The following is a 25,353-nucleotide window of genomic DNA, read 5'->3' as shown; positions in this document are numbered from 1 at the left end:
TTATTTTTAGTCTTTTGAAAGCCATCCATTGCCTACACACCCTTATCTGACCTAACATCCTTGTGACTATCAAAAGCCTTTAAAATCGTTCTTAGCAAGCCACCCACTTCTACCAACTCCAAAAGCAAGAATGTTACTAGGTAGCATCTGAGTCCTGTCATAGAGTTATCTCTGTTTCGTTATAACTCATTCTACCTAATGCTTCTACCAACACATTGTAAGCATCTTGATTTATAATTTTCTTTTTCTCTGTTACTATAAAAATGTCACGATCTGTTGTCACATTGGGTTATAGTATTTGGGAACACATATTGATCCCAAGTTGTGGTCGCTCATATTTGGCCTCAGCTATCCCTTACTGCCGTTGAGTCGGGATCCGTGTTCCTGTGTTGTCAGCTGAGATGCATTTTATCCAGTGGAGCACTGAACCTGTCAGCAGTTCTCTGCTGCCCCTACCTTGTGCTCTATCTCTGCCGCCATGGCCTTGGTGGTCTCCAGGCGCTCCACCAGGTCACTGTCATCCAGGAAGCTGCCTTCTGCAGCAGAGAGGCGCAGGAGAAGGTCGTTTTCAAGCCGTGTCAGCTCTATCTTAAAGTCATTTTGTTGCTTGGTCAATACCAGCTGATAGGAGATATTAGGAATAATGATTAATGTCTGCCTGCTCAGGACAGTTCCTGTAATCACCGGAGCCACAGAGACCCATACAAACATGATAAGAAACACAATGGTAAAACCATACTGATCACAGCCATGAAAAATTCTCTAAAAATTCAGATGGTATGGTAACATTTGGTTAGAATCCAAGGTTTAGAGGGTGGATACTTATTTAACATCAAGAACCTCGACGAAGTCTCTGTTTAAGAAAATAATATAAGTTTCTGGCTTGAGCTCTGACATTTAAACAGCTTGGAAGACCTATTGTGAGGAAGACCTATTGTGAGGAAGACCTTACAGTTAGGAAAAGGCTATGCAATCAACTTTGACCAAAAGCAGGTTCTGAGCTAACTGTCACAACAATCCAGGTGAGTACAGAGACGCAGTATCAGAATGGTTGCTCTATAACTGACCATTGCAAGGAGAGCCAAAGCCTTCACGGGCACCCAGGCATAGGATGCCACATTGATGCTTGCCCAATGGGATCAGGCCACATTCTCACAGGAAAAACTAAAGAATAAGCCACAGTTGCCTTGGGCAGGGGTAAACTCAATGGAACGTATCTAATCATTTTGGATAAGTCCTATGCTCAGAGCCTTCTTGTCAAAATCTCACCAGGGGGAAATTTACCAGAGCTATGTTAACCTAGGAGAAGGGCAATGAGGAAAGCTGACCACTTGAAGACTTCCATTCTCACACAGAAAGAATTTGAAAAGGCTAAGGAAGTCCTGATGGCCAACAGGGTTTTAGTCTACTAATGCCACCCTGAGATTTAACCACAACATTCCCGAATGTGTATCATTCAGAACTGTATCAACCGGATCCAGCAAATGAGAGTGGCTCAAAGGTGAGAGAGCTGCAAGACGCAGATTTAGTCCAAGAAAGGAAGTGTTTGTTTGTTTGGGGGAAATCTGAAATAACAGAAAGAAAGAATAAAGGAATGCTGGAAGAGACTGAAGCCATGGCTGCAATGCAAACATGCCAACATCACCAACAGACAAGAGTGTCTACCTGGAGAATTGTAGGCACTCTAACAGGCCAGAGGCTTGGTATCAAAAGACAATGCAAATCGATGCGAACACGACAATGTCCCCTATAGACAAGACTGTCTACCCAGAGAATCGGGGCACACTTACAGGCAAAAGGTTTGGTCTCAAATGGCAATGCAAATCTCAGAATAAGACTCAGGTATGGCTTTGTGCCAGCTGCCACTCTACCAAAATACTTTCTTCCAGGGACACTAGTCTCCATACTAGGCTTGGACTCAGAAGCACTCTCAATCCGGGATACCCACAGCCACAACACTCACCAAGGATCCAGAAAGGACAACATCAACCAAAGAGCAAAACACACCCAACAAAGGCAAGATCAGACATCAATGCCAAGAAACACCTCAAACATCATTATTGCACATGCCTAGATCCCTGCGTAAACCACAAACAAGAATAGCCAAGACAACATGCTCCACCAGAATCCAGTAACTATTACAGTAGGCCTTGAGAAATTTAATATAGCTCAAGCACAAGACAAGGGCTTCAAAACAGGAATATGAATATGCTCAGGGACCTCAGAGAGGGTTTGGATAAACGCCTTAATGAAATCTATAAAAACAATGCAAAGCACGGAAGCAGAATTTAACAAAGAGGTAGAATCAATAAACAAAATCCAAACTGAAGTAAAACTGGAACCCAAATCTTAGGATGACAAAACAGTAGGAATCAGAGCCTTGTTCGGCCACCAGCAGGGACACTGCTTTAACAGTGATTCCCGCGTGCGCAACGTGCAGAGAGGGAGAGCCTTTGGAACACTCAGTCGCAATGGTGTCCTCATCAAAGCACTCAAGGAACTGTGTGCAAGACGAAGCAGAAAGATCGGAGCACTAGAGATGACAGAGGACTCCAGGGAAACTGTCTTCCAGACACTGTAGGACTGATGCATGCTCACACGCACGGAAAGAGGGATTCTGCACGCACACACATGTACCGAAAGAAGGATTCAGCATGCACACACATGCACCAAAAGAGGGATGCAGCATGCACACACGCGTGGAAAGAGGGATGCAGCATACACACACGCATGGAAAGAGGGATGCAGCATGCACACACACGTGGAAAGAGGGATGCAGCATGCACACACCACAAACAGGTTCAAGCCAGGATCCCAGCATCGAGAGATAAAAGTGGGTATGTGGTCCCACTCCTAACCAAGGTACTATCTTTAACTGATACCCACTGACAAAAGAAAAACACCATTTATTCTCAACAGATTCCTTTTGGGCTGGTCCACAGTGGGCCGAACCCTCGTAGGTCAGTGAGCAATCAAGAAAATACCACAAGGTTTGTGTTAAGATGATAGCCAAAGCTAACTTTGACAAGCTCCAAGCCTGGGATCGCACATCACCATATGTGGCCCAGCTCTAATTACCTGACGTTTCTAAGAGGAATTTCATATTTTCTTTTCATATGTGTCAATACTTTCCTCAGTTACACAACCTCACTTGGCATGCCAGCCTCTGGCACTGTCGTCTGTGCAGAGGGAGGGATGAGTAAGTTCTAAGGACGATGTAGAACTATTTACCTTTAGTCTCTCCAGATCTGGCCTTTCGATACTGACCACCTCTGCCAGCAGCTGGGCTTCGAGACCATCTTCTGTGACTGTGAAATTGAGGAGGGTCGTCTGGGCTTGTAGTTCGGGCTTGTAGTGCGGGTTTGCCAGTTTGGTGTGTAGGATGAGACGGAAGTTCTTGTTAAATTCACATTCTTTGTCACCAATCTTGATGTACCTACAGGGGTCACAACACAGACACTCAGGAGAACCCTGGGGATCATGTCAGTGGGAAGGTGCCTTTCCATGTCTTGATGCTGGTAACACTCTTGAGCCAGCAGGCTGGGCCTAGGAATTCCCTGTTACTCCCCATTTTCCTAAGACCCAGGAGGAACAGAAGATGCCACTAGGCCTCTGTCTATCTCCTCATTTGTGAACCAGTGGCAGTGTTACCACTCAGTTTACAATGTTGCTCTGACAATCAGCAAATGGTGGCTTTCTGTACTTTCTGGGATTAAATTTATATCAGACATTAATATTATTTTTCCTATAGAGTGCTATTATATTCAAAACATTTCCACATGAACTCATAGAAAACACTGTTCTTGAAAGGATCGAATAAATATGCATGTATTGATATGTCTATTTATTTATGCACAAACATTAGCTCTGTGCCCACACTGAACTATATTACTATGCAATGAGTGGAATATTTTGTTTGCTAAAATATTAAATACTAAATACAGAAATATGCATGCTATGCTATTAAATAATACATTAGTTACTTTACTATTATAGTAATATATTATTACCATATTAAATATAGTAACAATATATTAATAGTTACTTATGCTTCTAAAACTAAGCTAATTAAATACATATTTTGCTTGATTGTTTCCTTGCTTGATTAGGATTTTTTGGCTTGGTTTATGTTCTTTTCTCTGCTAGGAACCCATTACGAGAATTAGCTGGATGCAGAGTTCTTCAGTTCATGTGACAGCCAGCCAGACAATCAGGGGTTAAATCCATAGTTAAGCAGCTTCCCAGCATTCCACTGCGGTGGCCTGAGCTGTGTGGAGTGAGATTCACAGAGAAGTTTGCAGCAGGGCCAACGCAAGCAGCGAGACAAGTCGCCTCACTTTCATTTACTCTTGAATATTAATGAAAATTCGGATTCTTCAGTATGAAATCTGTAAAAGTTATTTTTGGAGGTACTAGTGCTTGAACTCAAGTTTCGTGCACAGTAGACAGACACTCCACCGCTGCGTCGTGTTTTCAATCCTCTTTGGATTGTTCACTGTGTAGCAAGTTTCATTAAGTGGCCCAGGCTGGAACTACCAGCCTGTGTGATCTACACCGACTGGCAAAACACTTTGATTGCCAAAATATTATGATGCTCAATGCCATGCAAAGCCTATATTGCTACTGATCTAAAGACAGAACATTCTATGACCCATCTCACTTACTTGCAGGTGAAAGGGTGTTGTACTCAGTTTATTAACTTTGGAAATTGAGCACATTCAAAAGAAACGACAGCGTGAGACATCTAGCACCTGCTTCCAGTGATTAAAAACTGCAGAGCTGCTCAAAATGCTATAATGTGGCAGCATCTGGGCTGCTGGCCCTGGTCCTTCTGTAATTGTGCCTCAGAGTGACTGTCATTTGCGATGGCAGTGAGTCTGTCTCTCCTCCTCTTACCACTGTTTGGAGGAAGTTTTGAGACAATTTGCTTTAATGTGTAAAGATGATAAAAATGATAATTTTCTTATATCATCCAAGCTTTAATTATTTGGATATAAATTAAGAATCCCAAGAATTGGCTAGACTAGTGACCCAATTCAAATTCTATTTCCTTTGAAAAGTGATCTTCTGTTTGCAGTAAAAACATGGCAAGTATTAAGCCTCCATGCTGGAGACAGGGACACCAGCAACCCGCTTTAGAGACAGCTTTTGTGAAACCGTGCAGTGTTATTTTGTTTGCGTTTTAACAAATCAGAGTGCAGAACTTAAGCTAGGAGAGGCCAGTGCAGAGGTGGCACACACCTTTAATTCCAGGCCTCAGGAAACAGAGGTGGACAGATCTCTGTGAGTTCAAGGCCACCCTGGGCTACACTAGATTGATCCAGTCTCAAAGAGAAACAGAGCCAGGTGGTGTTGAGTCACACCTTTAATCCCAGTACATGGGAATCCCATGCCTTTAATCCCAGCACTAAGGAGGTGAAGACAGGAAGGGTTATGGCTGGGCAGGAAGGTATATGGCTGGAGGAGAGAGGAATATAAGATGGGACGAGACAAGAGCTCAGTGCAGTCTGGAGACGCAGTCTGAGGACAGGATCGCCCCTTTGGTCTGAGGATTCTGTAGAGGTAAAAGGTCTCCAGTGGTGGCTGCACTGCTTCTCTGATCTCTCACCTTTCACCCCTAATATCTGACTACAGGTTTTTATTTAGAACAATTGGAATTCACACTACAAAACTGGAGGTGATGGCATTCAGCGTGTTTGTGTTTGCTTTGTCAGTTCTTTCCCAGGAGGGCGAAGAGCCATTCTTTTAGCAAACCACTTCTTACTGAACCCATGTATATCTGTGTAGTGTGGCCTTTCCCGTTTAAAACAAAGACAAAGACTGATTGTGAATGACAAGTATTGAATATCCCTGTTAGAATACTGAGAACCTTTACAAGTGGTTGGACCACAGGTCAAATGCTGCAAGGGAACTAGGGAAGGACACTGGCTAGCTATCAATCATGGTGGCCTGGGTCAGACACCATGTGTTCACACTGGGACATAGCTTCCAGGTGGTATCATGCTTGTGGAATTTTTGGTCATTCTTTAGTGTGTGTGTGTGTGTGTGTGTGTGTGTGTGTGTTATTCTCTTTTAAATAGCAAGTGAACACTTCTATTATGCCAGGTGTCAGAGAGCCTTGCAGGCACAGGGGACCTAGTTATTTCCACCAGATCTCTGCGCTCACAAATGTTACTTCCTAGTGATAGGTATTGTGCGTACAGTATGTTAAGTGTGCAGTCAGTTGTTATCTATATGTCTAATACCTACAATGTGACAGACATATGTAAAGGACAAAGATCTGCTCAATCAGAAGACAGGTAAAATAGAGGGAGAGATTGTTCTTTAAAGATGAGGTGCAAGTGTTATCATGAAGACAAAGGAGAGGAAATCTCAAAGGACCATTCAGCACAGGATTCTGCTGACACACAATGTCTAGGACAGGCACATTATCAGTACCCACCAGATCCTTGCCACATAATAGGCACAACGAGACCAAAGATCTGCCCCGCTAAAAGATGAGCAAAGACTCTGATAGCCTTTTCTCCAAAGAATTTACAAATAAGTAGCCGATCAGCTCGCAAATGATGCTATCATGTGAAAGAGGAAGGCTAAAGTAATTGAGAGTTTAGGAGAGCTATCCACAACCAGATGAAGAACTGTGGTGAGAGCCAAATTAGCTTTGAAATGTGTGGCATGTGCATGTTTGTGTGTGTTATCACAGGACCACTAGACTCCAAACAAACAACCACCATCATAGCTAATTTACTTTTGGAAGCAAGCTGCAAACCTCAAATCCACATCTTTTTGAGAACCAACAGGATCTCACAAGGCAAATCCCACCCCTGACGCCTGTGAAGGTCTGTGGCCCAAGTACAGGCACAATAAAACACGTGTGAGATCACCAGCAGCCTAGGTGCATCAGGTGTGTGTGCCACATACGAAGATTTCATGCCTCAGTACTGGGGTCACATCCCTAATATAGCTTATTATGTCCATATTACAACCCCAATACCTGACTCTACATACTATCTGCAGAGAAGACTGTCTGTTTCTGCAGATAGTGTTTTGGCCTCAGGAAGAATCTCTCTAGAGCAGAAACTGGTCAATGCTTGTTGTAAAAGAATCTGAGGGTATCGGCTCTGTGGAGCTCCATCTGTTCCATGTTCTCATTGTTTAAACTCTCTAAAGTCATTCTTTGCTTATGGGTTCACCTTGACAGCTACTGGTCTGCTTCCTCTTTAGAGGATCCCATTAGACAGTGTGGTAGTATGATTTCTGCTAAAACACTAACCAATGGTTCTGATCACTAGAGGTTATCACCAATAACCCCTCTCCAGACTTTCAAGGACAGTCCAGGAGAAAGGCAAGCATTAAGCACAGACTTCTCAGGAGTCACTATTGGGTACAATGAAGTTTCCAGCTGGTTAAATATTTAGTCAAACATCTGCTTTAGAGAAAGGGCTCTGCAATGCACTCACAGTTGGCTCTGGGTTGCACTTGTGGACCTATGAGTACTGTGAGGCATTTGCAAACCCCAGGGTGTGTATCTGCTTTTCTGGGTCGACAGACAGAGCTGGAGATGGTTCAGGTAGCAAAGTGCTCACCAGGTAAACAGGAGGACCCAAGTTCGATCCTCAGCAGTCACATATAGATAGCTGTGGTGGTGAATGCCTGTATTGATAACCCGGGGAAAAGGAAACTGAAAGAACCCTGTGGTTTGCTAGTGAGCCAGCTAGCTGAATTGGTAAACCCCTCGTTCAATTTCAAAAAATTAAAGTGGCAAGCAATTGGAGACAATAGTATCAAATTCTAGTTTCCATATTAAGGCACATACAATAAGTAACAATAAATTAAATAATAAACACACATTAAATAAATAATAAATTATAAAGAAAATAGTTATTGGAGTGTAGGGGCTGTGCTGCGGAAGAGAACTGCCTTTAAACTGGTTTTTACACCTTGCTCAAAAGCATCATTTGGTAGCTTTAGGTTTCCCAGGGACAGTAAATTACCCTCAATTGGGGTGTTTATGATCTATGAAAGGCAAAAATTGCATAATGACACAGTGGGTTTTATCATTGCTGCTAGGTTAATTTTTGGCTAATCTCCTGTCTGGGAAAATTAAACAGACTGTTAACACTCTCTTCTGATTTGAAGACTCTAAAACCAGACAGCATCCACCAGAGCAGCAGGACAGCAAACATTTGCATCCTATGACTTTCCAGTACCCAAAGCCACCAGGGCTCCTTGGAGCTGGGGGAAGAGACACAGAAGTAGAGAGTTCAGATTTTTGTTTAAAGCAAAGGCCTGCAGAACAGAGTATTCTGTTGTCCCCACCACCCCAGTGTTACACTGAGACTCTCATGTGGTTGAAGTCCTGAGTCTGTGCTACCGTTAGCTGCCCATGAAGGGCATTTCTTACACCCTCCTAAGGAGCTAGCTCCCCCTCCCCTTCCTGCTGGATAAGATCGGATGTTTGGAGGTGAGAGGCTTAGTACAGCTCAGAACTAAAATGAGATGATCCTTCCCAGGGCAGACACTATGGTCTAATTGGCTAGGACGTGTGAGTCAAGGGCAGTCTGGCTCACCTGGTGGAGTCGTAATTTTAGGAAAAGCTTGGCCCCTCTAGATCTTTTTTATGGACCCAGAGTCCATGACTTGCCCAAGGTCACAGTTGCCTGGCAGAGCTGAGTCTACTAGGACCCTGGTCTCTAGACAATCAGTGTAAAATCTATTTCACTGCATCACATTGCAAGCTAATTTGTGTTCACAGAGGCTGCCTGCACTGTCTCCGTCAACCTGTGTAGCTGCTGATCATAAGAGGACATGAAGGATATAGCCGACCTGAGACCAAACATGGCTCAGAGCACTTGGCCTGCAGACCTTCAGTTAGAAATTCTGTTGTTTGTGAAAGAAAATGGATGTAATTACTCAAGTGCCCGAACCTAGTCTAGGATCTGTAATTTCTAGTAAATACATTTATTGCATGAATTACTTAAGTTATACCTTTTAAAAATAAGTCATACAATTTACATGAGAGTTCAGACCTCCGGCTTCCAGAAAAAAAACAAAGGATATTTAATGGAACTAATGATTCTGAAATACCTCCGGCTTCCAGAAAAAAACAAAAGATATTTAATGGAATGAATGATTCTGAAATAATAATCATTTGCAAATATGTATTACCAAAAATTCAGCTTTCATAAGTCAGGTTTGAATAAAGAGCGGGTATACTGGAAATATAAGAATTCTTTCAAAGTGCATTCATAATCTAGCCAGAAAGTGTTCTGGACTGAGCTGTAGAAGCCCCTCGTGGTGGTGTTGGGATGGGCATACAGAAAACATGGACAGTGTTTGCTGACTGATTTTCATCTCATTTCTTTTTTTCTTTAAATTCATGTCTTTCAATTTTATGTACATTGATGTTTTGTCATGGGTGTCAGGTCTCCTGGAACTGGAATTACAGACAGTTGTGAGCTGTCATGTGGGTGCTGGGAATTGAACCTGGGTCCTCTGGAAGAGGAGTCAGTGTTCTTAACCACTGAACCATCTCTCCAGCCCCTCATGGCATTTCTTTTACAGCCTTGCACACACAGAGGCAATTACCAGAGATTCCTAAAAGCCAGAGTCTATGGCCTTCAAGAGACAGGTAGCCATTATCACCAAGGTGAGATTCTCAAAATAGAGGTTAAAATGTGGAGTTTTCAGAGCAAGAACCAGTGTGGCAAGAAATCTCCAAAAGTCTAGTAGTGGCCCTCACATCTAGGCAATAGCCAATGGCTGTGGATTGGGTTAAGGCACACTCGAGAGGAAGGAAGCCATGCCTAGTAAAACCCTAGCGACTCCCTGCGGTTAGTGAGCTCAGGGACCTGAGGGGAGAACTTCTGCCACTTCTGCCACCACTCTACTACCTGAAATCTAAATACTTACCCTAAACACTTTATGTTAGGTACCAGACCCCAGACAAAAGGCTGAGGTGCAGATTTAACATATCAGAGTGGATGTTGTCTGCCAGGCTCTCCCAGCATCCCCCAGTCTACCTGCTACAGGTCCTCCTGGATGGCATACCTCACTCCCTACGCTAGACTTCTCCAGCCCAGGGGCTGAGCCTCCCTCCCCCAGCTGCCCTTTCTTATACAACCCAGCCATTTTGCTATGCCAGTGCCTTTTGGCCTTTTCACCTACCCTTTACCTTCCTGGCCTCCCCCGCCCCACTCTCCTCCCACCCCCTCCACCATAGCCTGGCTCAGTCTGGCTATGCCCACTCTGAACTCTCCCAGACATCCCTGCCTCTGCTCTGCTCTCCCTTTTATCTGCCATAAACCTTCTAGTCTATGGCACCTGGGACCAGTCACATCCTTCCTTGCTTTTATTTCTTCTTTCACTCACTTGTCTTTCTCCACAGAGGAGTGTAGCTCCCGTGATTCACCACAGAAGCTTCTCTGCAGTCGAGGAAGACCATGACAGAAACCACAGCACCCCAATTAGTGCCCACTCAATGCCTGCTAGTAAAGTTCAGGGAATATCACAGAAGAGGGGCAGACAGATTTTAAGGGCCACGGAACCAGGAAATCTGCTATGAGATTATATTTTCTAGACATGACAGGATTCACGATAGCTCAACAACATGGTTGTCCAAGCAAGACCTGAAGAGGTGCACCCACAGACATACTAACACAGAGATGGAAACTCCAGGGCCCCCCTGCGCATAGTCAGAGAACTATGGGCAGCTAGGGAATGCTAAGAGTAGGAGAAATCATTTCCCCAGGGATGAGCCTCAAAGTTGCTATCCACTGCTTAGCGGACAGTCCTGAAATCATATACGACAAGCGGCAGTAAATGGACTCATTGGGTTGTATTTCTGTATTAGGCAATGTGTGTGTGTGTGTGTGTGTGTGTGTGTGTATGTGCTTGCACACACATGTGTGATAGATAGAGAGTCTGAGAGAGAATAACAATGAAAAAGAGAAACGAGGAATTTGAGAGGAGCTGGGCTTGGGGAGGCAGGGAGAGGAGATGATATAACAAAGCTCAGCTAGTGGGCACAGTGTTGGAAAAGAATGGAAAGCCAATTGTTTTTGTCTTATTCTGTAATGGATCCTTGTTTTGGGTGGTGGATAAAATACATTGCTACTGAAAGTGTAAACCTAATGTGAAGCTGCACATTCAATGCCAGTCCTAAGTGTGTCCTCACTCTGCCAGTTGGTGCGTAATGTTTTATCTGTCTACAGAGATTTTAGAATAGGTTTTATGGAAGTTTAAAAATATGGGGAATGTCATAAAATATTCTAGACCATGCTCTCTGGTCCTGAATTCCAGTCTCCCTTCAGCCTCAAGCCTTATCATTGTTCTCAAATCATCTCCATTCTGAGTTTTGAATAAAAATTATATTCCTTCTCCAAAACAAGTATAAAACAAAAAATAAATGTGGAGTTCTTTTTTTTCCTTTCTTCTCTCTCTTTCTGTCTCTCTGTCTCTCTCTCTCTTTCTCTCCCTCCATCCCTCCCTCCCTCCCTCCCTCCCTCCCTCCCTCCCTCCCTCCCTCCCTCCCTCCTTCTTTCTCTTTCTTTTTTTTCTTTTTTTTGGAAACAGGATCTCCCCATGTATCCCTAAGTGGTCTAGAGTTATGTAGACCTGGCGAGCCTGGGACTCAAAGAGCTCTGCCTGCCTCTTGTCTCCCAAGTGCTGACATTAAAGGTGCCCACCACTGGTCCTCACAGAATGACAAGTCTCAATCCCTGGCATGCACATCTGAACACGAAGGAGCCTATTACATTTACTGGAGCCTGTCTCCCACAGTCTCTTACCGCTGAGATGCTATCTGTTTTGAATGACAGACACCTACGCAGATTTCTGAGGTGAGCAGATATTCTTGGTACCAAAGCAGATGCCATCACTACTTTTAACAGTCACCCAAAACCAAACACAGAAACAGCATCATCTGTTTAAAGACTGGCTTCTGTAGCAGGTCGGTGTCTTCACTGGGAAGACTGCAGGTGGACTCTTGCAAGAGGATTTGTAGGATTTGAGGTCTGGAGAGAAACAGCCTAAGATATTGCGTTGTATTCTACAGAGCATTTTTTTTCTAACTTGGAAATTCAGGTAAAGATAGAAAGTAGATTTTATGGTAAATAAATAACAGAGACCCACTACTTGCTCTTAAAAGCACACTCCAGAGAAGAAATCAACTTTTCAATGGACATCTAAAAGCCTTCCGGTCCACCCTGCTGTTTAAAATGAGTTCCTGCCGTCAGTGCTGAGAGGATAGCCAAAAAGCCCAGGTGTAGGGAGCAGAGTGCTGAGCCGTAACTTAGCAACCACAGCAGGAAGGGCGGTGCTAGTTGGTCAAACCCAGTTTCTCCCGAAAGGCTTTGCCTGAAAGCCTCACAGCTGGAGAGTCCTGAAGGTGAGCAAGGAAGCCCCCAGGAGGAGCAGAAATGAGTTAATCTGCTTGTCCCCTTCACCCAAGTGAGTTCAGATAGCTAGCATGTCCCTCTAGGTAAAAGCTGACTTCAGTTGAAATTTTAAAACGAAATAAGAAGGATGTTTAGTACTCCAGATGACACTGCGCAGAAGAACAACAAGGAAAGAAACAACCTAAAAGAAAATTACCTCCCTTGGAAAAATGCACACGTGCGTGTACTCATACAAATGCGCGCGCGCACACACACACACACCACTTACACACTCTCTCTGTCCTCTCTCTCTGTCTCTCTCTTTCTCTGTCTCTCTGTCTGTCTCCCCATATTGAAATATACCATAAAGATTCTGGGTCCACTCATGTTGGTTGTTTTGGAAGACTGCTTTCCTGAAAGGAAAGAATCCAAAGTTGTTTGTTTCTTTGAAATCTGTGACAGGGTTGGCAATCATTTTCAAATAAAATCTAAGAGTCTGGTCCCTTGACAGCGAGGCCTACTTCATTGTGACACTTTCTATTTCCTGGACAGAGGTTTGGGATGGACAAGGTATTGTCGAGTTTTTCCTGACAATAAAACTTTATTTTGAATTTAGAAGATGGGGAGACTAAAATGCCAAGCTCTATTTCTGGAGACCAAGAGTGAAGTCACAGAGGGGGTCTTACTTGAGGCCTCTCCAGACAGGGCTACAGCTACCATGACATAATTAGATTACAGCACCAACATAATATTACTAACTGCAAACTGTCTGTGGAAAGCCAGTCACTGTGAAACAAATGTCAGCAAAAGGCTGTTCCGTTTTCCTGTATTATTTTTGTAAAATGAAAATCTTTGTCAAATAACTACTACACATGTTAGTCAATTCTGGGTCTCTTTCTAAGACAGACTATGGTTAAAAGAATACATGAGGAGCTAATGCAGGGAGGGGTAAAAATTATCTTTAAAAAATATTTATTTCCTGAGAAACAAGTGAACATTCATCCTGCAGTGGGGTTACTGTGGACAAGACTGACGTTCAGAACTGACTTCCACCACACTGCGGGGACCTGAGAGGTGAGCGTGGTAGAATTATGAAAGGATGCCTCACAGGTCAGCAGCTCCTCTGATGTGTAAGCCGGTAAATTTGCTTTGGAAAAAATACATGTTGATAAATCTTCCCAGATATGTTTTCTGTCGATTGATATGTTAAGATATATTTTATAAAAAATTAGGATTGTCTGGAGTTAGGTGGATTTAATTATTTGTAATTATCCAGCTGTTGACAGCCTATGGTCCTTTCATGGCAGGTATCTACAGTGTGGGTCAGGTTCAACTGTATATCTTCTCAAACACAGATTTAATGCACTATTGATGAAACCATTACTCGAACCAAATTAAAGTCTAGGCTGATGTATTGGTCCACAGGGAGCTGTCAGACATGAAAGGAGCAATTAGTATTCATTACTTCATACTCCACAACATTCCAATTTTTAATGAACTTCAGCTTTTGGACTATGCTGTATATCATAAACATTTCACATACATTTATTATTAAGAAAAATAAGCTAACAGTGTTTTTAAAAGCGCTTCCCCAAATAAACAAGTGAAATAAATACAGATCCTATTAATAGTTGAAAACTCCGTGAGCACTGGGGCTCTCAGTAGGAGGTCAGCACACTGGCCTTCCTGCCCAGGGACTCTAACAAAGGATTGCTAGAGAATGCAGTTTGTGATTCTTGTGAGTCCTGGGGCCCCCTCATTTTTAAACTTTTAACATTGACTTGTCTTTGAAATACAAAGAAAAACATAGAGACTGATACAGAAATAAAAGAGGAGAGAAATTTAAGGGAAATCTTCAAGTTGGAAACCAGAAAGCAAGATCTATTGGCAAGTTTGCAAATGTCAGTCAGTTTGCAAGAGACAAAGGGGACAGCCGCCCACAAGTTTGTGGTCCTGTGGGTCTTCCCTACCCAAGCCACATCAGCCTCCCCATCATCACTTTCTCTTCTGTTATTGTCTCTCAGTTTTAAATTTATTGATAAAGCAAGTAAAATAATTCTCACTTCTACCAGTCTATTCTGTCTCCATGGTCCCTTCAACCAAGGTTGTTTGTTTCTTTGAAATCATATATATATAATTATAATCATATATATATAATTTTTAAAGTTATTTATTTAAAAATATTTGAGTTAAAGTTGGGTGGTGGTGGGGCATGCCTTTAATCCCAGCACTTGGGAGACAGAGGCAGGAGGATCTCTGTGAGCTTGAGGCCAGTTTGAGGTCTACAAGAGCCAGTTCCAGGACAGGCTCCAAAGCTAAAGAGAAACCCTGTCTTGAAAAACCTCCCAAAATAAAAATAAAAAAATGAAAAAAATAAATATGTGAGTTAAATGAAGGAAGAAGAATTAACCTGTTTTAAATATCTCACCATGCAGAGGCAGTAGGATTGCTGGAATAGTAGAATTTGTTCTAAATACTGCTTAATCTTCTGTGGGAAAAACTATTCTCAGAACATGGGACCCACAGATTTTGCATTTAAGACTTTGCATTTCACACACAATATGATAAAATTATTGTAAATAAAGTAATGAGATGATCAACAAAATGCAAAATTTTTGATTGGCCTTGAAAGAGGAACATAATGGGATAGAAGGGGCCCAAAGTGTCTTGAGGGGGATCAGCAGTGATGTAAATGGAAAACACAAACTGACTAGTATCATTTTAAAATTTTATATACTACAGATTTTGTGTATATTTAATGTTTTTATGTTATATGTATGGAGATTTTGCTCACATCTATGTCTGTGCAACATGTATATGTCTGCTGCCCATGGTGGAAGCCAGAAGAGGGTGTTAGAAACCCTAGAAATGGAGTACAGACAGTTGTGAGCTGTCATCTGGTGTCGGGAATTGAATCAGGTCCTTTGAAAGAACAGCCAGTGCTCATAACCATGGAGTCATCTCTCCAGCTCATATATTCAAGATTTTCATAGTATCAGCATTAAGTACTAAAATTTAAAAGACAAAACAAAAACAAACACCCCCCTCAAACCTTCCCTTCCCTCTGGGAAGTGATTCCAGTATCATGGGTCAGGAAGATAGCTCCCCTTTCCCCAACCTTTCACTGATCTGCCTCACAGCTCTCTCTGAGGACAGTCTACATCTGACTCAAAGCCGATGTCCTGCCTCCTGAGTCAGGGCTCAGTGCCCGCTCGCCCTCACAGTCAGCCACATAGCATTCCTATCATTGTTGGTTAAGCAGCAAAGCAAAGAATATACGTTAAATATCTGTGTTTAGCCAGGCTATGCCTTATTCTGTTTGTTCCATTGTATGAACAGCCATGCCTTGCCCTAGGAGACCCTGTTATACAAGTGCTTTTGGCCTCCCTTTGAGGGAGAAGGATGACCACAGACTCTGGGCAGCCTCAGAAGGGGAGACTGTCTGGTTAGGTCATAACCATCTAGCACAGACTGGGAAGAGAAAGGGAGCTGTCCTATAAGTTCACTGGGGTGTAATACAAATGGAGGGGCGCATGAGTATGTTAAAAGCACATCTGAGAAACCACCTCCAATAACTTTTTGGATGTACAAGACTAAGGCGAAGGTGTAACTTGTTCACCTGAAGCCCTGGAAAGTGAGGGGTACCTAACATTGTGACGGCATGGCCCCCAGCAATCTGCTCTCTGGTACCTGGAACTTCACTCACTGTCCCAGGAGCCTTAGGCTCACTAGGTTCCTGCCGCTGGCACAGCTTACACAGCTGCCTGCCTAACTGTTACCTGTTTGGTATTTGCCCTTCTGGACCTGGCCATGAACTGTTGTTTTGTTTCTAACCCGTTTCCTGCTCTGGACCCAGTTTGGCCTCTCATCAAGGAACTGAGCTCTGCAGCTGAACTGTGAACCCTTCTCCAGCAGATCCAGCAGCAGCCCCTCACTCCAGTGGTCTGCCCTTGATCCCCTCAGCACAGACTCAGCATACACCACTCCAGTAGTCTGCCCTTGATCCCCTCAGCACAGACTCAGCATAGACCACTCCAGTGGTCTGCCCTTGATCCCCTCAGCACAGACTCTCTCAGCCCAGTTCTGAAAGCTCCTGGCCTCTGCCACAGCCCTCTACAGTTGTATTTGTTCAGGAATCCACATGCACGAATACAGATAGTTACTGCGTGTTGTATGATATGAGAGATAATATTAGTAAACAAAATTGGAATAAAAGAACCCGCATTCATTTTGGCTAAGCTATCAAAGAAGGCTGGTTATAAAACAAGTCGATGTCATGGGAGCTGCTAAATTTTGTGGATTTATTGTTTTTTTTAAATAAACTCTGACATCATGGAAAGACAAACATGGTCCTATGCTGCTGGCATAGTACTCTCATGGCAATGCACTGTACTCTTTGACCTTTTTTTTCTCATCAGATTGAAAGAAAAAAAAGGGCACCAGAAAACAAAAACTCTGGATGGTGGTGGCACACGTCTTTAACCCCAGCACATAGGAGGCAGAGGCAGGCAGATCACTGTGAATTTGAGGCCAACCTGGTCTACGGAGAAAGTTCCAGGACAGCCAAGGCTACACAGAGAAACCTTGGTTCTGTAAGTTTCCTTATTTTCCCTTGTATTAAAACTGATTTATTATAAAGGACTATCGTGGTTATTTCCCTAACCCCTATAACCGCTGGTACCTTTGCCGGTACAAGAAGCAGTCCTTTGTTCTCCAGAACAAATACCCCTGCCTCTGTCCCTGGTTTACTTTTTCTTCTTCCTTGTCCTCTATGTCCGTCTTTGTCTCTTATTCCCTGCCCTCTGTCCCTCTGACACAAATAAATCTCCTTTGTGATAAGAACTTGGCCTTAGGGATCCTGAACCAATACTTGTCCTTCCTTCCCAATCTGCAATCTAGAATGGATAGACTAAGATTTGAAGCATGTCTGCTCAGTACTTCTACCCCAATGCTGGATTCCAGCAAGCCTGTGCACAGTTCTCAAAGACTCCTGGCAACATTCGGGCAGCTAGCTTAAGCCAGTGGCTGAGTACTGCATTAACTTCCCTCTTGTTGGATGGGGTTGTATACATACACACAGCAAACCAAAATTTATGTTGCCAAGGAAGAGAAGACATTCCTAAAACAAGAAAACAAGGAATTAGCTAAAATTATAAGAAATATAACGGAAAAGAGTAGGAAAGTTAACAATCACAGTTCATGACTCGGGAGGGACTCTAAGTGACTAATAAGCATATTTTCATCAAAAGAAAAACATAGAATTCTTAATTTCAGTGAGAGGTTCTCTCAGCTCCTTGTCATTTATTTCAATATTTTTGAGTCTTTTGCTATTTGTTTATGAGTTAATGTTCCTTAGAGTTATGTCTTTGGCAGTTCACTAAGCTCTAGCTGCATCACTCCAGTCAGAATGTTTGTTTGCATCTGTCAAATTCACTGAAGCATGTTCTACACAAAGCCCCTTTAAAATAAATTATGAGAATAAGGCTTTTAGGGAAAACCCATAAAGTACAAAGCTTCTAATTACAAATCATTAGAGAATATCTATCTATCTGTCTGTCTGTCTGTCTGTCTGTCTGTCTGTCTGTCTGTCTGTCTGTCTGTCTCCTTGTCTCAAAGTAAAGAAAAAAGGTGTTTTGCTTTCTTTTGCTACAACATTGGTTTTTGTTTATTACTTTAAAACAAGCTTGCCCTTAAACAGAGGGATATGACTCACAGAGTTATACAGGAATTTCTTAGTTGAACACTGACCTAAATATCCATGGTCATCTCCTCACTGAACACTCATCAAAAGAGAAACCCAAGATCACAAAACTGTAGCACGTACCCACAGGAAGCAAAATCAGCTTTCTTTCCCTGTTCAGATTTTTGTTATATTCCCCCACCCCATTATTTAGCAATATATTTTTAAAAATTCCTTAACTGATATATTTAGTTATTTTCCATTATCCTTATACCTAAACTGCCACAGTTACAGAACAGAGTTCTACCTCGTTGTTCCATTTTTGCCCTGGTTAAACTCATCTTTTAGGGGTACACAGTACATGGCTCCCATCTACAGAGAATTACCGTGAGTTCAGAAGTGAACAAAATTCAGCATATTGAACTGGAACACACACCAAAAAAGGCAGAATGGTGCAGGATGAGGCATTAGATATGGAAGATTAGGGACCAGTGAGATGTCTTGGTGGGTTAAAATGCTCCTCACCAAGCCTGATGATCTGAATTCGATCTCTAGGACCCACTGGTGTAGGACACAATGACTCCTGCAAGATGTCTTCTGACCACTACGGGAATGTCATGTACATGTATGCCACCCATATCCATAAATAGCTAAGATTTAAGACTGTAGCAGTGTCAGAGACGGATTGTACACATAACACTATAGGAATTCCACTGAGAGGTGACAGAGCCAATTTATTTGGGAAAGTTTATTAAGCATCAGCCTGGTGTGGCAGTGAGTGTCTGAAATTCAAGTCCTTGGGAGGTGGAGGCAGCGGTGTCAGAGGTTCAAGGTCTTTTCTCACTATGCAGAGACTGTGAGGCCAACTTGGAATATAAGAGACTGTCTAAAACACCAAAGAAAGGAAGGAAGGAAGGAAGTGTGGATTGAGGCAAGGAAGAGAAGGAAGAAACAAGGTCTCCATATATGGAACTGCCTGTGTCAAATAGCATACAAGAAAAGCTAGCTAAGCTCCCACTCTCCATTTTCCTCATATGAAGAAAGGTACCCTCTGCTCTTTTGACTAGGTAACATCTCCCTAAATAATCACAACCACACTGGCGGTTTAACCACTTCTCCAAGTGTGCTGCCTACTGGGTCAGCTAAGGTCTGATTAACCTCCATATTCACAGAGCCAACTGCTTTTTCTCTTTGGAGAATGAGTATTTAAAAAGCACCTCTGTCTTTCAATGTCTGCCAAAGCAGTCATTCTCTTCTCCCCCATCTATTTCCACAGCAGATCTCTTAGAAATCATGCTGCCATTTGCTAGATAGAGGACTGGAAATGACTTTCAACCTTCCTTTTCTCTCACCAGTTATGCCCAATCAACAATCATGGCCGCGATACTAACTTCTCTCTCTTCTTTCTCCTCTCAATTGCTGTCATGGCCTCATTTGGGGCTCAGATTGTCTCTTATTTGGGTAATTACAATTATTTTTTTTTTTTTTTTAGTTTTATGTCTTTGCCACATGTGTGTAGGTGCTGGTGGAAACCGGAAGAAGGTGTTGGATCTCTTGGAACTAGAATTAGGGTGGTTGAGAGCTGCCTGATGTGGGTGCTGGGAGCCAAATTCAGTCTTCTGGAAGAGCAGCAAGCCCTGTTAGGTACTGAGCCAGCTCTCTGGTTTCATTTGTTACATTCTTGTGGATCATATTAAATTTTCTTGATTTAGGATGCTAAAATGATATAAGGGATCACAAAAGTTGTAGACTCATTAAATGTTACTTTGGTCTTTAAACATTTTTAGTTACTATTTATTATTTAGTGTGTGTGGGCATACACACATGTGAATGTCAAGGTGCACACGTGGAATAAGAGGACAATTTGCAGGAGTTGGTTCTCTCCTACCTGTGGATCCCAGGGATGGAGCTCAGGTTACCAGGCTGAGCCATCGTGCAGTCAGATCATTCTTTGGGATAGGCTGTTCTGGGCTGACGCAGTGAGGAAACTTAATGGTCTCTGTCAGTCTTGTTTCCCAACCCCCCAAAGCCGTCACTCCAGTCACCTTCAAAGTCATGTCTTAAACTTACCAGTGTTGAGCAATTTCAGATTATCCAAACACATATGTGGTGGAGAACCATCAAAATCTTTTGAGCATAAATTGTGCCATTGCAAGTTGATGTTAAAGCTCAGAGAATACATATTTCACTGACAAAAATTCTAGGTCTTCATAATGGAGTCAGCATCTTAATAACAAGGATTTCACTTGAGCAGCCCCTGGGATTTTGCACTGTACTTTTAACACATCAGACAAAGCTACAATTATATTTATGTTAGGAGTTGCAGTTTGTCAAGTGGCTTATTAGATTTTTCTAAATGCATGTCTGGGTAAATTTTGGTTTATTAAACAATTATAAGTTGTCAGTCACCCTAAAGTGATTTACTGTATAAGTAATTGACTGGAGACTAAGAGTTAGTCACCCTTACTTAAGCCGGCCATTTCCACTTTCAGGAGAAATTCAGTGACGGGAAAGGAGATAAACACCTTAGAGACAGAGTGGGAGACAAAAAGAATGAGTTTGGGGAAGTTTTAAAATTATGCCCTAGTGAAGAAAAACATGTGAAAATGAAAAAAAAAAGCTATTTGATGGAGTAATTTAGTAGGGATTTACGTGTGTACCTGTGCATATGCGTGTGTATGTGTGTGTGTGTGTGTGTGTGTGTGTGTGCACATGAACGAGGAACTGTCCATAAGTCTGTCTTGGTGCCTACGTGGAGGTCAGAGGCTGCTGTCTGTCTCTGCCGTCCACCTGGCTCGGGACTGGCACATTGTTGTTCTTTATTGCATACACCGGACTTGCTGGCCTTGGAGCTGCGGTGAATTCTGCCTCCATCTCCCACCTCGCAGTAGAAGGTTTGGCATCACAGAGGTGACACCACATCCAGTTTTCTATAGGATGTGAACTGGGATCCCCATGCTGGCACTGCCACGCCCCCATCCTCAAGGATGACTAGCCAACCAGGTGTCATTAAAGACATAGCGTGTAGAGAAGTGACACAGTGACTCAGAGGAGGTGGTTTCGGTACCCCTGAGAGGATGTCCCATGGGGAATGGTGCCACTGGGACAGCTTCATGTATGACTAGGAGTGAGGCAGAGTATAGTCCCCTTTGTTGGTAAGCTGGTGGTGTGGGGATAGTTTCAGGGATCTTGAGGCAGACTCTCTTTTGAATGTGTGTGCATGTGCATGTATGTGTGTGTGTATATGTGTTTATGTGTATGTGTGTATTCATATGTGTATATATGTTGTATACATGTGTGTGCATATGTATATATGTATATGTATGTACGCATGTGTATGTATGTGTGTACACGTGTGTATGTATGTGTGTGATATGCATATATTAAATATACTAAAAGGAGTTAGCACAGTAAACCTATAAGTGATGTAGGTATGTCTTTTATCTATCTGTTGATTTCATTGGTTAATAAAGAAATTGCCTTGGCCCATTTGATAGGACGGCCTTTAGGTGGGTGGAGTAGACAGAACAGAATGCTGGGAAGTTAGTCAGACTGTCATGCCTCTCCTCTCTGGGACAGATGTGATGAAACCAGCTGCCAGGTCAGACATGCTGACTCTTTCCTAGTAAGACACCACTCGTGGTGTTACACAGATTATTAGATATGGGTTAGTAAAGATGTGAGTAAGAGGCTGAAACTAATGGGCCAGGCAGTGTTTAAATGAATACAGTTTATGTGTTGTTATTTCGGGGCATAAGCTAGCCAGGCGGCCGGGAGCCGGGTGGTGGTAACGCAGCCCACAGCTCCACACTACATATAAGTTTTTAGAGGCTATTACTAGATGCTGATAAAACATTAACCACTCAAGTCTATTTTGAGAGTACGCTAAGCGACATGCAGAGGAGTAAAACAGCCCTGTGCAGATTGCTGAAGCTAGAGAGTAAGTTCTGTGTCAGACTGGCAGTATATTCTCATCTGTGATTCAGGAAGTAAATAAGCAAGGGGACATTTGCCAAGTGGAGTGAGGGTGAGTCTGGCTTATCTGAGCTTGGTTTGGCTTTAGAGTACAGTTGTAATGGAAGGGAGGTTTAGAAATGTCACACAGTGGACGCCAGTGGATAGCGTCTGTGCATGAGGCCAAGAACCAGCGACAGCAGCACGCTTACTTGGCACAAGGCATGGTTTAAAAGAACAACACAACACTTACCTCCCTTTCTTAATGGTGTTTCTGCCAAGCAGAGGACCAAGGACTGGATCCACTGTCTCCTTGAGGTTTTCAATTAGGATGATGTCACCAAAGGTCAGGGCAGTCTCAATGACATTTAAAAACCTTAAAGTGCAGTCAGATTAGAGATAGTGAGATGTAAAGGAGCACAGAAAAATGTTCAAAATTATATCATTAAGGTGTATTTTATGTAGCTATTTGAAATGAACTTAAAGGAAACTTTTATAACACATTATCACACCAGATATTAGGAGTCAAATTTTGAGAAAAAAAATTGCTGTCAAATATAAACAAATTTTCTGGTAATATTCAGTATTTGAAATAACTATAAATGACCTAAATATAATGAATTTACAATTATTCCATTTGCCCATTTAGAATAAATGAACTAAATGATTGTTTTTTTTATCAAACTTTAAACTGTCTATCTGTGTGTGCGTGTGTGCATGTGTGTGTACGCGTACATGTGTGGAGGCCAGAGGTCAACTTTGGTGTTCCTTCTCAGAAGCTATGCACCATGTTGTTTGTGACAAGCTCTCAATGACTTGAAAGTTGGTAGCCAGCAGCCCCAGAGACATGCATGCCTCTCCCTCTCCAGTGCTGGGATTGGAAACCACACCTAGCTTTTTACTGGATGGGAGATTGAGCTCACACCCTCATGCCTGTAGAGCACTCTCCTGACTGGGCTATCTCCTCAGCCCTTAGTCTTCACATCTTTAAGCCCTATGAAATGGTAGGGCTGTCACCTATTTCATGTCTGCTCTCCAAAACAAATCTCTCCTATCTAAAGTGATCTTTCAGATTAGCAGGGTCTATGTCTCATAGCTGCAGCAATTCCTTACTCCAGGAAGTGTAAAAGGGCAGGGGAGGGCTCAAGGCAGTATCAGTGGGTCCAAAATGATCCATTCAATGCTGAATGAAGGCCAACTGTGAGCGCACAGCTTCCTGCTGGTTAGACCCTGGTGCTACAGGACACAGAGACATGGCATCTAAGCAGACTCAACTTTCAAAAATGACCAGTGGAATTAGTCTAGGAGACTGCATACCCAGTGTGGGAACCTGTATCTATGTTAGCTTCCTCTCTAGGCAAAGAATACACTTGGGGCAGTGACTCCAAGTATTGATAGCCTACAAGCACAATTCTTCTGTTGCCATATACCCAACACTCCAGAGAAGGAATGCATCACATTTCCATCCTTAGCCTTAGGAAATTCATGTATTTTCAATCTCAAATACAATGTTTTTTTTAAACCTTTAAAATAATTGGATACTACCTAACATGAATGTCTCTCAACAGAAATTCTTTATAAGTAATATGAGCTAGAAAATCAACAAGTAGCACAAACTGTAATGCTGTAACATGGTAGAAAGTCAAAGCTTTGTCAAGATCAGACCCACTTCAGAACAGGGTAGCACAAAGACACCTGCATAAGGACCACATACCCTTTCTGGCCCAAGTGTGTGACTTTCAGGTCAGGCCCATACTTATTCTTGATCCACTTAATTCCCTGTTGCTGAGGGTCTATCATCAAGGGCCAGCGCTCGCAGTGTGTCAGAATGGTGGCATTTTCAGTTGACATCCTGTCATTGGGCAGCCCTTCGTTATTCCAGGTGGCAATTGTAGCATCATCTGTCAGCGTGGCAATCAAGTCCAGGCCTTCTGTTATCGGAATGGAAACCTTTGAAATCAAAGTTGAATGGGATCAACTAGCGGCATGGCAGAGGAGAAAGGCTGATTGTGGCAGACAAGAAAATGAGCCCAAAGCCAAGAGAAAATGAAGCCAAGGGAATATATGAATTTTCTGCAGACTCCTCAGGGCCAAATGTATCTTGAATTGTGAAATAAAGAACACAGACCTTTCAGAATCCTGTCCGCTGTGGACTCAGGATCTAGTTTATTAGCTGCCATCACTTTGTGTCTCTTTCTGGAGTGGGCTAGTGAAGTCTGTCATCTTCACCCAAATGGACAAGACATTTCAGGGATACATCCCTGTGTGTCCCATCTCAGCTCCAAACTTCTGCCCAGTTCTGGAACTTCTCTGACAGTTCTTCCCAGATTTCCTTTAGAATCTTAGCCTTACAACCCCATCTACTTGTTTTAGCCAAAACCTGGATTCACCCTAGCCTGGCAGCTCTCGAATCTAGGCTGTCTACTGCAGTTATAAGAGAAGGCCAACAAGTCTCTCAACAGGCTCTCCCTCTTTTGCCCCAGTGATTTGGCTTCAAATACTATTCATAGATTTAAACAATTTTCTCCAATGTAGTTTTATCCACCATGAGTGTGGGTCAGAGGCTCATGGCCCAGGAGTTAACTTCATTTAAGGGTTTTCTTAATAAAAATTAAGTAGAGATGCTTCATTTTCTGAGTACTTCCATCACTGAGAAAGGAATGTGGGAAGGAGTGGCCACTTTTCTTCTCTGTAGGTGGTCCCAACTACTACCCTTCCATCCTCTGCTTAAATGTCAGCTCTGAGCTGAAACAGTCCAGCTGTGCAGTCCTCCATGTATCTCTTTGTCTCATTCATGACTTCTTTCTGGTCCTTTTCTGTTGACAGAGGTTTCTGTCCTTCCAAGTCCCGCAGCCGTTCAGTCCCAAAGAAACACACAGAGGCTTACATTAATTATAAACTGGTTGGCCTATTAGCTCAGGCTTCTTATTAACTCTTACATCCTTCATTAACCCATAATTCTTGTGTTAGCCATATGGCTTGGTACCTTTTATCAGTGAGGCATTCTCCTCTCGCTTCTTCTGTGTCTGGGTCACAACTGCAACTGTGCCTTTCCTCTCCCAGAATTCTCCCGTTTTTGTCACCTGGCCTATACTTCCTGCCTGACTACTGGCCAATCTGCATTTTATTAAACCAGTACAAATGACAAATCTTTACAGGATACAAGACCATTGTCTCATAGCATTCTCCCAACTCTCTTTTTTGCTTTCCTTTTTTCAAAACATGAACTGTGAATCTGTTTCTTTTATGGGGGGGGGAAGATGTAGGCTTAGTTTGCTAGGCTACTTCCTGCCAATTGGGGTTGCTGGTAATCTTATGGGGACCTAAAGAAAATTTAGGATT

At 42.8% G+C, this 25,353-nt stretch overlaps 1 protein-coding gene across 1 annotated transcript in view; it reads right to left on the bottom strand.

Moving 5' to 3' along the window:
- Positions 1-25,353, bottom strand: part of Dnah11 (dynein axonemal heavy chain 11) — a 317,751-nt gene that overhangs the window by 51,685 nt on the left and 240,713 nt on the right. Inside the window, exons 65-68 of the mRNA XM_038336393.1 lie at positions 23,726-23,961; positions 22,265-22,387; positions 3,232-3,436; positions 457-621 (exon numbers count right to left, since the gene is read on the bottom strand). Coding sequence (XP_038192321.1) covers positions 457-621; positions 3,232-3,436; positions 22,265-22,387; positions 23,726-23,961 — 729 coding nt within the window. The remainder of the gene's footprint in view (positions 1-456; positions 622-3,231; positions 3,437-22,264; positions 22,388-23,725; positions 23,962-25,353) is intronic.

This window comes from Arvicola amphibius, chromosome 7 (assembly GCF_903992535.2).
Source record: "Arvicola amphibius chromosome 7, mArvAmp1.2, whole genome shotgun sequence".
Taxonomy (NCBI): domain Eukaryota; kingdom Metazoa; phylum Chordata; class Mammalia; order Rodentia; family Cricetidae; genus Arvicola; species Arvicola amphibius.
The sequence above is the reverse complement of the archived record's forward strand: the minus strand, read 5'-3'. Positions and strand labels throughout refer to the sequence as shown.